Below are 14510 nucleotides of genomic sequence, written 5' to 3'. Positions count from 1 at the left end.
CCCCCCCCCCCCCCGTCTGCCTAACCATAAAACGAACTTGGAGATCTTGGGTTTGCTATTAGACATTGATGCTTGTCAGTTATTCCCCCAATTCTCTCCAATACAGAGCAGGGTCTGAAGTATCAAGTTGCTACGCTATAATTGAGTAGCCAGTGATGATTGTCAGTGAGTTCATCAAAAGTCTCAGATAGATTGTGTTTCCCATGTCTGGTGATTCGAACCAATAAGCACCACTTCCAATATTAGATTGCAGTTTCCTGGTTGTACATGTTGAAATTCCTTTGTAGATATGATCCTTTTGCAATATTACCACAATTCTTTTCTCAATTCCTTCCAATTTCTGATAAAGAAAAATCTCCGTCCAATTCATTAAGCTTTGGACCAAAGAAAATCTTGGCTCTCATTTTCATTGCGCGAGACAAAGGTAGTCCCATTAGGCTCATCCTCCACTGTGGCAATGTTACGCCTGTCCGATTCTCCCACCCTGTCTCTCTCTCTCTCTCTCTCTCTAAATCTTTGCTGGACCTTGGCATCAATTAAGCATTGAAGTTGGTGTCAGTTTGTGAATGGGTAATGGGTAGGCTCCTTCCTGATTCTTCTTGAAGAATTGGTTGAGTGGACTGGGACTGTAAATATTTGTAGATTGGTCCTTCAAAAATCTAGTTTGACCCTTTTTTACTTCATTGGAAAAATAATTGTTTGAGCTTTAGGCCTTAATCTTCAATCGTACTTAAGAGTATTTTCATAATCCTGCCATGTGTGTTGAGTTAATTATTCTTACCTCCCTGATATCTGGTTTGTAGTTTTGTGCTACAATCTTTTTTAGGGTTATTGTTTTAGATGCATTACCAGCAGTTTCATTTTCTTAAATCTTAATGAAAACTTCTGTCTTTTAGAAAAGAAAAATCTCAAAATTTTCGTTGATAGTCTCACAGATTCCTTTCTGGTGTCTGCAAATTCCCTGTACATTGGCCCTTATGGAGAGTTGAATTGTGATAGCAATGATACCTTGGGTTCTAGTTAACCTTGTAGTGATGACCATATGTTTGCCCATTCAAACCACATCGGACCCATAATCTTATGGCTTCCTTTAGCTTCTCAACCTCAACCATGCAGTTTGAGGCAGAGTTGATTGGCTTTGGATATCCAGCATTCAAAATTGTCCTTTTGAACGGAAGAATTCCAATCTTTCCTTTAGTGCACTGGGATTCAGGTAGTCACAACTCGTTGCACAATTCCTTTGGTCCCTGCCGAGAAGTTAGGGGTAGGTGTTTTCCCACCTCACACTCTACCTCAATTTTAAATTGGAGACAAATTTCTCAATCACAACAATTTCTCAGGTTTGTCAATGATATTTACACTCTCGTTAGTAGCTGGTAGCTTCTGTTGGTCAGAATTGAACTTTCACTTCCATCGCTCCTGCCACCAAATTGACTTAAACAAGATTATTCCTCTTTTTTATGTTCTCTTGACACACAGACATTATATTTAATTCTTTTGGGAAAGATTATACAGGAAATTCAGGAGGCCTGTTCTGTGTGCCAAGAATGCTGGCTTTCAACTACCCACGTCCGTCTCTCCTTCACTTTCTTCTCCCATACCTTCTCTCTGGCTAATTCCGAATGTCCCATCCATAAAACTAACTAGAGTTATTATTGGACCTTTAGCCTTACGCATCACATTTCTACAATCACATTCAAGGCCATCTTACCAAAACTCTTTTCTTGATGGGTTACTCATTTTGGGCCCCTCTATACTAATATAGCATTAGTATACCATATTGGTGGCCTGGAAGGCCTATCCATTTTGTTCTAAGCAACTGTTGGATTTGGGTTCCTCCTTTTTCCCTTTTCAATTGGGTAGTGCTGTGTAGACCTTCTTGTAGTGCTAAAATTCAACACAGGGTGAGTCAAAGGATTATTTGATTGTACATACACTTATGCTTGGGTCTAGTGTGGTAGATTAAATAGATGGTACTTTAATTTTTGTCTTTTAACCATAAAGTAGGTTTTAACTTGGTTATTTGCCTTTCCCCCCAGTCTTACAACTATTATTTACTTTTAATGGTCTTTTCCATCTACATGGGGCCTGGCATTGTCATGATGGAGGATTGTCACTGATGAGGTTTAGACAATTTTGCATATTACTGGATTAGAAGTTGCAAACAAATAATCGTTCAGAAGAAATTATAATATATCAACTAGGTCATAGATTAACTAGCCATTTCATTAGTGATACATATAGCTCCTCTGTAGGTGTCTTCTTTTTGAACACCACCTTCAACTTGAACTTCACTTTTTGAACCTAGTATTTTACCCATTTTGCAGTCATTTACCAAGCAATAAGTAACAGTGAAATTAAAAGCAACTGTGTGGTTTTTTTTTTTTGTTCTAATGTAAAAAATGGTGCCCTTTATATTTGCTTTCATATGTTTGATACTTGATGAGACTTCTTTTTGAAAAAGTTTTGTCAACGTTGCTTTTAGTATTTTATTGCTTACCTTATCTCCTTGCTAACTGTACTATCTGTTGTTCCTCTTTCATTTTTCCGTCCTCCTTCATCATCATTTTTTACCAGTCATAATTACGAGGACATAAGATATATTTGGAAATTTTTAGGGTGGAATCCAGCGGGATAGTGAGCTTGTTTAAATATTATAAATGCCTCTTAATCCGTTGTTGTAACAGGTTCCTGAAACTGCAATTTTCTTCATCGAAGATGGGAAAAAGGTTCCTGCTGCTTGACAAGGAAATCATGGCAAACAAAAGTTGGGACTTTTGACATCCTTTTCCCTACTTGTGCGAGTCCTACTAAGATTCGACAAGTGGCCATTACAGTTCTTTTTTTTGTTAAAGTTCCAAAAGCTATGTATTGGATCATGAACTTTTTGTCCCACTTTCTTCAATCGTTGTAGCGTTTCCTCAGGAGATAAGCTTATTGATTTTGTCCTTTTTATTTATTTAAAAAGAAGAAGAAGAAGAAAAAAAAATCTTGGTCAATGTCTGTTCTAACTCATGAGTGCTCTGTATAGAGGTCTATCCTAATCTTGTATTCTTTTTCATACACTTCACAGAAATAACTCAAGACACGTGTCTCTCCATATTTCCTCCCCACTTTTTCGAAGTGCAAACTGATATCGTCTCTTTTGCAGTTGGGAACTTGTCGAAGCGTTGTTTTCAGGAACAGTAAAACTTGACAGCTTGTATCATTATACTCTGCTTTATGGGTAAAGGGGAGTGTAACACTAGAAATTCAACAAAACAAATTATGGTCGAACTTGATTCGTTAATTGTGGCATATATTTTGTGCATAAGAACCTAATATGTTGATGTTCAATGGTTGCTTTGCTTAGCCTTTTAGCATATGGAGGAGCACTAAGGAGATGATGCTGGTGAAGAAACTTTTGAAGTCCCATCTGATTATGACACATTGCGTGGTCAAAAACAAAGGTAGAGTTCTGAAAAACCCTTAGCTCAATTAGTGTCCCTTTAAGGTAGGATGTTGAGAAAGTCAATCCTGGGGTGAGGGTCACATTTTGGAAAATGCCCTGATCTGATAGGATAGTGCAAGTCTGCGGATATTGTCTGCCTTGTTATAAAAGAGCACAATCAAAACTTGTGTGCGTGTGCGTGTTGTCGATTAGGTAATAGAATAGAATAGAATATAGAAAGCTGACTTCTTCCGGCCCTTTTGCGTGCGTGTTGAGTGTGTTATTATGGGGCGCTGTGCGCTGATGGATGGTCGGCGCCTGCTTGTGGTTGGCATTGCAAGCTACAGAGTTGGCATTGCATTGGTACAACAAGTCCTATTATAATACTGTTCTTTTGTGGTATTTGTGTGTGTCCGTGTGTGTGTCTGTGTGTCTGTGGGTGTGAGTGCCCCTCTCTCTTCCCTTTGCCCTTTGCTTGCTTTCTAATAGGCTACCGAAAGTGTTTTACATTAGCGTAGTTTGTGTATTATTTGAACCTGAAGAAACTGGATGAGGCCAATACTCATAGGCCGTTTTAATTAAGGTTTAATATCCTTAATGCTCTCTTATCTTTTAAGCAATTCTCAATAGGCAGATTTTTGTTGTATTCTGAATTATTGTTTCCTTAAATTTATTTGAGGCATGTCATGTGTCCAAATATCTTCATAAAATAATAACTTAATATTCCATTAAATTACAAATTTAGTCTATGATCGATCAGGAATTTGGTGTGTATTCATCATTAAATATTTTGATACCATCATTTGAGATTGGATTTCATTAACATAATCTTATTGGACGGTGACTTTTTTTTTTTCTTTTTCTGGTTGGAAGAATATGATCCGATTTGATCATCAAAATCTTGTTTTAAAAGAAGAATAGTTTTATGATAAAAAAAAAAGTTAATTATTAAGATAATTTCAATAAAATAAAAGAAAATCCCATCTGGGTTTCTCAATATGACATTTCTTTTTCAAAGATTTCATGTCATTCTCATAAAATCTCCTACTTCACCCAAATCTTCGATTTTACTGTTTATTGCAGAAAATAAAATGGTATGGGGTTGGGGGACTTAGCATTATATTTTCAAATATTCCTAATTTAGAATGTAATTAATTATATTAAACATAAAATTCAATGTATGTATTAATGAATAAATTACCTTATAAATTTTTTTAATATATAAAAAAATCTACTAAGCATATAGACGCCTAATTGAAAGTTAAAAGGACCTAGATAAAAATTTCAAAGTTTAGAGACTAATCGACTAATTTATACAAAAACCCGAAGGTAAAAATAATAATAAAAATAAAAAATAAAAAAAAAGAGAGAAAATAAAAAAGGTAAGATAAATAAAGAAACAAAAAAGGTAGCTATGAAATGTTGTAGTGTAATTTGAGAGCAATAGCTTATAAGTCTCCAACAAATTTAAGTTCAAACTCAAAGATCTTATTATGCTCATCGTTGACTCTCAACTTCCAAGTGATTTCCACATCAAAACCAATTCTATAATTATTCCATTAACTTCTACTTAATTAATTAATTAATTAACTAATAATCCATAATCAAATTTCAAGTAAATACTCTTAAATAAAATTAACAGGGGTAGGCACTTCTCCATTAATTTTATTGACAATAATAATAATAATAATTATTATTATTATAATTGCTATGACTTTATTACAATTTATTATTTATATTTATCTAAAAAATATTAGAGAAGATAAACATTATGCATGCAACTTTGTAGAGCTCACAATACAATTGGAACACTCAAATTTTAATTATATGTTGAAACTTGGTGTAATCTGAAAACTCATATTTAATTGGTTGACTATTGGAATATATTAAATAAATTAATACAAAGTAAAAAAAATACCTCTCTCAAAATCTAAACGTATCTTTGAACAAAAATACAATAATACTATTCATAATTTTCCACACGCTATGTATTATTTAATAAAAGATGGGTTTTCAAACATAAATAAAAAGATATATAAATTTGAGCATAAGTGAAAATCATATATTCTAGGTCCATCTTTATACCATCATCATCAATTGATATCTTGGGTTTTAGCGAGGGAGCACGGTGCCTATAGAACCCGTTGGATTTGGATGATGTATTGACTCGGGGATTCGGGTTTATAAACTAATTTAGTTTATTGCTTTATTGACTCAACAAACAATATTTTTTTATTTATGGAAACCAATATTGTTGTGACATTTGAAATCATGTTTCAAAATTGGAATTAATTTGTTAATGGGTTAGCTTAGTCAGTAACACGTTTGAAATCACATTTCTCAATTTTTTTAAAACCGAATATTAACGTTATTAATATCCACCAGGAAAGTAATATATTTTACAAAATAATAATTCCATTTTAAAACTTTATAATATTTAACCATTATTTAAAAGTCAATTCTACGTTGCCAATACATTCATTCTCCACACAACACATTACTAATTTAAAAAAAAAATAAAAAGATTTAATCTTTTTTTTTTAATTATTATTTAATTTTTTTTAAATCACTATAAATATGCATGTTTCACATTCTTCCATCTTCAAACAAAAATGGTATTTCCCAATTTATTTCTCTTAATAATTTTCACTTCTTTTCTCTCTCTTCACAACGCACCGTTTTGGGCAGCGGCTGACAATTTATCTCTACCGGCATCCCTCGCCGGGAAGCTCCGAGATGACCCACAAACCATAAGCTTAGCGTCCACAGATTACGGCCGGATAATTCAAGAGAACCCCATCGGCGTTTTCTTCCCGGTCACCGGAAACGACATCGCCTTCTTCATCTGGGTCATGTATGCGGGGCCCATACGGTTGGATATCGCTGCCCGGGGTCAAGGCCATTCCGTACGCGGGCAGGCCTTGGCCAGGAATGGAGTGGTCATGAACATGACGTCACTGGCTAATTCCCGGCAAGGGGGCGGGAGAATTGTGGTGAAAACGACGTCGTCGTTGGGTCCGTACGCTGACGTGGGTGGCGAGCAGTTATGGATCGATGTGTTGCATGAGACGATGCGGAAGGGGTTTAGCCCGGTGTCGTGGACGGATTATTTGCATATCACCGTCGGCGGGACGCTGTCCAACGCCGGAATTAGCGGCCAGACGTTCCGGTTTGGCCCTCAGATCAGCAATGTTTATGAACTTGACGTCGTAACTGGTAATTTTTTTTTAAATTTTTAATTCAAGTATGGATTCAAAATTAAACAAACAATCTTACAATACCCAGAATTATTTTTTTCATTTGGACAACGTTAATGACATCAAAAAAGAAAAATTGTTATCCAAACCAAAAACCCAACTAAATGCCCTTAAAAGTCCCCGAAAAATAGGGGTTTTATTGTTTGCATGACTGCCACGTGTCATCCTTTTTTTATAATTCAACTTTTTTTTTTTTTTTTTGTTGGACGTGGATTTAGTTAACTCGAATTTAAATATTTTTTTAACTCAATTTAAAATTTTGAGTTATCTATTTATTTATATGTAATTTAATTTTAATAAATTAGCTATTAAATAATAATTTTTTATAATTTTAATTTATTTATTTTTTTGTTTGTACAGGAAAAGGTGAATCCTTGACGTGTTCCCCTACGACCAACCCTGAGCTCTTCTACGCCGTGCTCGGCGGTTTGGGTCAGTTCGGTGTGATTACCAGAGCTAGAATTGCCCTAGCTCCGACGCCCACAAGGGTCTCTCTCTTCTCTCTCTCTCTCATTAGTCAGTCAAACACGGCGGAGAGATAGATAATGAATTAAAACAATAAAAACCCATTTGTTTTGATTAGCTTACAATAATTAAAACACATTTAATGCGTTAATCAGGCCTCCGCCGGCTAAGCACTACAAATTTAATTTCCCATAATTAATTATTGAATGACGTTGGAAAATCCTTTTTTTTTTTTTTTTTTTTTAACGACCTTACGTACACTTAACGGTTTCTTTGACTTTTAAAATGGTTTTTTTGGGGGGTCAACCTTATCTGTGGATTAAGGTTAATAAAAGATTTATGATTTTTTTTTTTTTTTTTTAACGACCTTACGTACACTTAACGGTTTCTTTGACTTTTAAAATGGTTTTTTTGGGGGGTCAACCTTATCTGTGGATTAAGGTTAATAAAAGATTTATGATTTTTTTTTTTTTTTTTTAACGACCTTACGTACACTTAACGGTTTCTTTGACTTTTAAAATGGTTTTTTTGGGGGGTCAACCTTATCTGTGGATTAAGGTTAATAAAAGATTTATGATTTTTTTTTTTTTTTTTTAACGACCTTACGTACACTTAACGGTTTCTTTGACTTTTAAAATGGTTTTTTTGGGGGGTCAACCTTATCTGTGGATTAAGGTTAATAAAAGATTTATGATTTTTTTTTTTTTTTTTTAACGACCTTACGTACACTTAACGGTTTCTTTGACTTTTAAAATGGTTTTTTTGGGGGGTCAACCTTATCTGTGGATTAAGGTTAATAAAAGATTTATGATTTTTTTTTTTTTTTTTTAACGACCTTACGTACACTTAACGGTTTCTTTGACTTTTAAAATGGTTTTTTTGGGGGGTCAACCTTATCTGTGGATTAAGGTTAATAAAAGATTTATGATTTTTTTTTTTTTTTTTTAACGACCTTACGTACACTTAACGGTTTCTTTGACTTTTAAAATGGTTTTTTTGGGGGGTCAACCTTATCTGTGGATTAAGGTTAATAAAAGATTTATGATTTTTTTTTTTTTTTTTTTTTTTGTGTTTTTTAAGGTTAAATGGGTGAGGATGCTTTACACCAACTTCTCTGCCTTTACAAGTGATCAAGAGCTTTTGATCTCCAACAAGGGAAATGAGAAATCCAACGGCCTTAATTTCGTTGAAGGTTTGCTTTTGCTACAACTTCACACACCTGATAATTCCTCCTTCTATCCTCTCGCCGACCAGCCCAAGATTGCCTCCCTTGTCTCCCAATACGGCATCGTTTACGTCCTTGAAGTCGTCAAATATTACGACCAACACTCTGCTTCTTCCGTTGACCAGGTTTCATACTCTCTCTCTCTTTCTCAAATTATCCTATTGTGAATAATTTAGGGTTTGGTTTTTTTCAGGAACTCAACGAGTTACTGGGAGAGTTGAAGTTCGAGGAAGGGTTGAAATTCGTTAGAGATGCTTCATACGAACAGTTTTTGGATCGAGTTCACACCGACGAAGTAGCTCTAAGATCTTTAGGGTTGTGGGATGTTCCCCATCCATGGTTGAATCTTTTCATTCCAAAGTCGAGAATTGCTGATTTTGAATTAGGTGTTTTTAGAGGCATTATTCAAAAGCGTAATATCACCTCCGGCGTCTTCCTCGTCTACCCTATGTTAAAAAATAAGTAAGTTCTCACCTACTCATATCCTTAAACAACTAAAGCCTATGAATCCCTCGAACAGTTTCCCCTTAATTGAGATTCGACTCATTGAACAAAGTATATTCTTTGTTTGACTCTACCTTCGAGGCTCACAAAGCTCTCCACAATGATATGATATTATCCACTTTGAGCATAAGCTCTCGTGGCTTTGCTTGAACTTCCCCAAAAGATGTTATACTTATAAACCTATGATCATTTCCTAAATTAGCCAATTGGGACTCACTCCCAACGATCCTCAACAGTAACGTTAGGAACTGTACAACTTTTGCAGGTGGGATGAGCGGACCTCCGCCGTGATACCCGACGAAGACATGTTCTACACAGCGGGGATTCTATTTTCGAGTGGGTTCAAGGATTGGGAAACGTTTGAGGGTCATAACAAAGACATTTTAAAGTTTTGTGCTGAAGCTGGGATCAAAGTGAAGCAATATCTTCCACATTATGAAACCCAACAAGATTGGATGAACCATTTTGGCCGAAAATGGCCAACTTTCTTGCGTAGGAAAGCCATGTTCGACCCCAAGAAGTTGCTCTCTCCTGGCCAGAAAATTTTCAGCACTTCAAAAACACCATAAATTTTACGTTTAATTTCCATACTAATAATTAAAATATGATGTACAGTTTATAAACTTATAAGATGAACCTAATTAAATGTGTCAAGTTCACTAATTATTTAAATCAACTTTATAATATATAAAATATTATTTATAAGTTTAAAATTAAACATTAAATTAATCCCATGATTTTGAACAACATATTTTAAGGTTTTTTTCTAAATGAATTTTAAATAATTAATTTAGATTGATATCATATCTCTTAATTATTTTATAATACACGTGTTGAAAAAAGATAATTGACTTTCTATTATTCAAAATTGATATATAAAATTAAGTTAATTCAGTTTAAATGATTACGATATATATATTTAATTAAAATACATATTCATATTTTTATAATGTAGTCAACTTTAATTAATTTATTATAATTGGGAGAATTTTCATAATTCCGTGACACATGAACTTCAAGTTAGTGGGCCGGGCTAAGCCCAAACAACGAACAAAAGAACATTTTATTATTATTATTATTTTTTATATATTTAAAAAAATATTCGTCAACATCAATATTTTTAAGGAATGGCCCCTACATTTTCTTTTTACTTTTTACGGTGTTGACGTTTAAAGCCTCGGTTATAGTAAGAAAAAGGACAATTTTGTAAAGAAATTAGAAAGACGACAAAAGTATAATAATGATAGGACAAAGAATCTATCGATATTCATATAATAATACGATATCATTCACGAAAAACCTAGGCTAATTCTTACTTGAAAATCTCTGTCGTACTAAAGTTGTCAAAAATCTTCCCGAATTTCTGATGGAACCATGTTCGTAAATCATTCAACAGTGTAGAAACATTGTATACGAAACATGTCCTAATAGATATTTAAGATGACAACAATTCGAGATAAAAATCGTCTTAATTGACGTGAATAGAGAGTACAAATTTTTTGAATGAATAATAATATTTGATCGTGTAGCATATCATATGCACTTTGTTCCCATGGGACAACAATTTTTGTTTTTCAAAAAGAAAGATCAGCTTTTTGCGTTATGATATGTCCTATCAAATTCTTCTTCCATTGGAAGTATTACAGGCCCCTCCCTTGCTTCCAAATCCAATCACACCCATCTTTCTCCTTTACTTGTTTTTATTCCTCAAAATGTCTTTGAATCTTTCTTACCTGTTTATCTCGACTCCATCTCGACTAATCTCTCGAGACTAGAGTTGTAATAGCATAAGTCTATCGTTAGTAGATATTGTCTGCTTTGGCCTGTTACATATCCCCATCAGCTTCATGGTTTTAAAATCCATCTACCAAGGAAGAAGTTTTCATACTCTTATAATGAATGCTTCGTTCCCCTCTCCGACTGATATGGGATCTCATAATCCACCCCTCTTAGGATTCCAGCGTCTTTGCTGGCATGCCGCTCGTTGTCTGGCTCTAATACCATTTGTAACCGCCCAAACCCACCGCTAACAGATATTGTTCGCTTTGGTCCATTATGTATCACCGTTAGCCTCACGGTTTTAAAACACATCTACTAGGGAGAAATTTCCACACCCTTATAAGGAATGCTTTATTTCCACTTTTTAACCTATATGAGATTTCACAATCCACCCTCTTAGAGGCCCAACGTCCTTACCACTCGGTGTATGGCTCTAATACGATTTGTAATAGTCCAAACCCACTGCTAGTAGATATTGTCCGTTTTTGCCCATTACCTATCATCATTAGCCTCACGGTTTTAAAACGCATCTACTAGGGGAATGGTTTCCACACCCTTATAAGGAATGTTTCGTTTCCCTCTCCAACCGATATGGGTTCTCACAAGTGTGGGCGTTTCAAATCTTCTCAACCAATCAAAATAAGACCCTTATCCTCTCTCGAGCAATATTACGACGTGTGTGGACATATTTTGAATTTAGAATAGGAGAGAGGAGGAGGATGAAGGGTGGTATGATTGTGATGGAGATTTGGTGTGCTAAAATAGAAGGGGAGGAGGAGGGGAATAGGGGTCCATTGGTTTGGAACTATGTGGATAATGGTTAGTCTTCTCAATTCTCCCACTTTGAAGCACCCCATCGTACAGACATAACCCACAAAAAGTAACCCAACTTGCTTCACGTGGCCTCTTTTGCTCCATCATTACTTGCACACACTTTGTTTTCTTCTTCTCCCGCGTCGTTTTTGGCTCGGTTTCGGTCTTACTTCAACTCGAACGAGACTCGTAATGAACTTGTTAGTAGAAATGGGAAGTAAACGACCGTTCTAAATTGATAAGTATATTATATTGAAAAATACGAAGAAAAAAAAAGATCGTAAAAAATAACGTCGAGTTATCCCAACATATTATATTTCAAAACTGTCAATACCCACCTAACCCTAACCAACTTAACCCAAAAATTTTATGAATAGGTTGAGTTTATTATTTAATAATTGTGTAGGTTGAAAAAAAATTTAAAACCTGTCTAAAAAAGTATCCTAATCTAAGGAGGGACTAACCTCCAATCCCAAACGGTTTAGGAGAAACTAACCCCCTAAACCCTCTGTTACACTCATAACAGTTACACTCGAACTAGCAAGTGAAACACCTATATTATATATGCACCATTGAAAACCCAGGTGCGAGGAAACAATCCCGAAAAGATGAGGGAGCCCCTTATTAAAAGTATATCACGCGTCCTCCTTCTTGCAGTTTGCCAGTTTACCTTCCTATAGCGTTGGATTATCCACTATTTGGTTCAACGTTTTGGACAAATGCTATCTATATATACATACATACATATGTATGTATGTATATATGTATATGTATATGTATGTATAATTTAAGGATTGGGTTATTATGGGAGTGAATAGTAAAAAACTGGATGGATAAGTGTGCGAAAAGCAGTTGGAATGGAACAGCTCAACAAAGCGTGAAATTCAACGGCGCCTTCTTTGTCCCTTTGTTCACACGGGTGATTCCAAAAATGCCCAACTGACACCACCATAAAAATTCCAAATTTTAATATTTCTTTTTTTTATTACACCATAAATGACCCCTACGAGCTGCCCTACAAAAATTCCGTGAGATATTTTTGTTGAGGATTACTGGGAGTGAGTCCCACATTGGTTAATTTAGTGGAAAGTCATAGGTTTATAAGTGAGGAATACTATCTCCATTGATATGAAGCTTTTCGGGGGAAGCCCAAAGCAAAGCCATGAGAGCTTATGCTCAAAGTGGATAATATCATACCATTGTGGAGAGTCGTGATTCCTAACATGATATCAGAGCCATGCCCTAAACATAACCATGTCAATAGAATCCTCAAGTGTCGAACAAAGAATTGTGAGCCTTAGGGTGTACTTTGTTCGAGGGCTCCAGAGAAAGGGGTCGAGCCTCGAGCCTCAAGCCTCGATTAAGGGAAGGCGATTCGAGAGCTGTATAAGCCTCAGGGGAAGATTGTTGAGGATTATTGGGAGTGAGTCCCACATTGGAGAGCTCCAGAGAAAGGGGTCGAGCCTCGATTAAGGAGAGGCTCCATAAGCCTCAGGGGAGGATTGTTGAAGATTACTAGGAGTGAATCCCACGTTGGTTAATTGACAATATCATACCATTGTGGAGAGTCCTAGACTCTTAATTTTTCACGACCCCTAAACTCTAAAAAAACACTTTTATAAAATTTTACGGTCTTATATTAGAAACCTAACACGTAGTATATTATTATAATATAATATATATTGTTAGACTTTTTGGGTATGTGTACCAAACCACTGCAATGGGAAATCATAAGCAAGAAGGAAAAGTTATGTATGTGAACAGTTGAGGCCATCCATGGACTGCCCTCAAAAGTTTTTTCAGAGTACGTAATGGTAAACAGCTAACCAATAGAACAAAAACACAAAAGATTGTTAGCCTGATACCGAATCCATGACTTTCGACATCAATTTATTTGTTTTTTTGTACGACGAGTTGAGAAGTTTGAAGGTTCTTAAACTTAAATCTACACGTCTTTAAACTTTACGTGTCTTACTACGACCTCAAATCTTCAATCATTACGAGGCGTATATGAGATGTTTTTTGATTGGATAAACGACAGTATCGATAAGGACTATATAATATTATTGTAGGTGCACGTGATATCCTTTTTGATGGGTTTGGGTTGGATCCCCATAAAGATTTGAGTATCTTTTACATATTTAGTCCCCCCCATGGGCTTATCTTTCTCAACCATTGTATAGCTTTTGTTTGCCCCCCTTTATCTCATTGTCTCTCGCTATATGGAGAGGGAAAGGGAGAGGGGGGGATGGCTTTCCTTGCGTACAATTGTCTTTCACTTAGTTAGGCACACAACCAAACTATCACTATTCGTGCATGTGCTAAAATTGTACCTTTACTTGAGAGAGAGAGAGAGAGTTTGACACTTGATCGTTTTGACATTGGCAGCTACATAGTCACGGTACCTCCAACACGTGTTCTTACAACATGTTTTGTCCTCACTCAGATGAAGAGAGAGACCGAATTTGACACTTGATGGCTCTGACATTCGTAGCTACATAGTCACCGTACCTACTCCTCACTTCTAAGAGTAAAACAGACCAACATGTGTTCTTACAACATGTTTTGTCCTCACTCACAAGCAGAGAGAGAGAGACCGAATTTGACACTTGATGGCTCTCTCATTCGCAGCTACATAGTCACCTTACCTACTCCTCATTTCTTGAGAGTAAAACAGACCAATACTGTTCTTACAACATGTTTTATCCTCACTCACATGGAAAGAGAGACCGAATTTGACACTTGATGGCTCTGACATTCGCACCTACATAGTCACGTTACCTACTCCTCACTTCTTAAGAGTAAAACAGACCAACACGCGTTCTTACAACATGTTTTGTCCTCACTCACATGCATTTTAGTAAAAAAAGAAAGTGCACCTTGTTAATACAAGTAGTAACTTTCATTTCTTTTAATCCTTTCTTAGTCCTCCTATTCTCATGATAGCTCTCATTCGAATGTAATCTTAATTCATTCGTGTACCATTTATTCACTCCGGTAACACCTAATGGTAAAAAAAAAAAAAAAAAAAAAAAAA

The 14510-nt window shown here is 35.5% G+C and overlaps 2 protein-coding genes across 2 annotated transcripts in view; both read left to right on the top strand.

The window, feature by feature from the left end:
* The window catches only part of LOC111441062 (translation machinery-associated protein 22-like), a 6773-nt gene extending 3660 nt beyond the window's left edge, over window positions 1–3113 (top strand). The window contains exon 7 of the mRNA XM_023077967.1: window positions 2688–3113. Within this exon, the coding sequence (XP_022933735.1) occupies window positions 2688–2744 (57 nt within the window). The 3' untranslated portion in view covers window positions 2745–3113. The remainder of the gene's footprint in view (window positions 1–2687) is intronic.
* Window positions 3114–6042: 2929 nt separating this feature from the next.
* LOC111440877 (cytokinin dehydrogenase 2-like) lies at window positions 6043–9522 on the top strand. The gene is made up of 5 exons (XM_023077703.1): window positions 6043–6646; window positions 7048–7175; window positions 8233–8502; window positions 8571–8839; window positions 9147–9522. Exons 1-5 carry the CDS (start codon window positions 6043–6045, stop codon window positions 9448–9450), a joined length of 1575 nt encoding a protein of 524 aa, XP_022933471.1. The 3' UTR covers window positions 9451–9522.
* The last annotated feature ends 4988 nt before the right edge of the window (window positions 9523–14510 follow it).

The sequence above is a fragment of the Cucurbita moschata genome, unplaced genomic scaffold, assembly GCF_002738365.1.
Source record: "Cucurbita moschata cultivar Rifu unplaced genomic scaffold, Cmos_1.0 Cmo_Scf00003, whole genome shotgun sequence".
Taxonomy (NCBI): Eukaryota; Viridiplantae; Streptophyta; class Magnoliopsida; order Cucurbitales; family Cucurbitaceae; genus Cucurbita; species Cucurbita moschata.
This window is presented reverse-complemented; position numbering and strand designations above follow the sequence as displayed.

Coding starts and splice junctions, on each gene's coding strand:
- LOC111440877 (XM_023077703.1), top strand. CDS start 6,043: ATGGTATTTCCCAATTTATTTCTCTTAATAATTTTCACTTCTTTTCTC. Junction 8,503..8,570: donor CTGCTTCTTCCGTTGACCAG/GTTTCATACTCT, acceptor GGTTTTTTTCAG/GAACTCAACGAGTTACTGGG. Junction 8,840..9,146: donor TACCCTATGTTAAAAAATAA/GTAAGTTCTCAC, acceptor CAACTTTTGCAG/GTGGGATGAGCGGACCTCCG.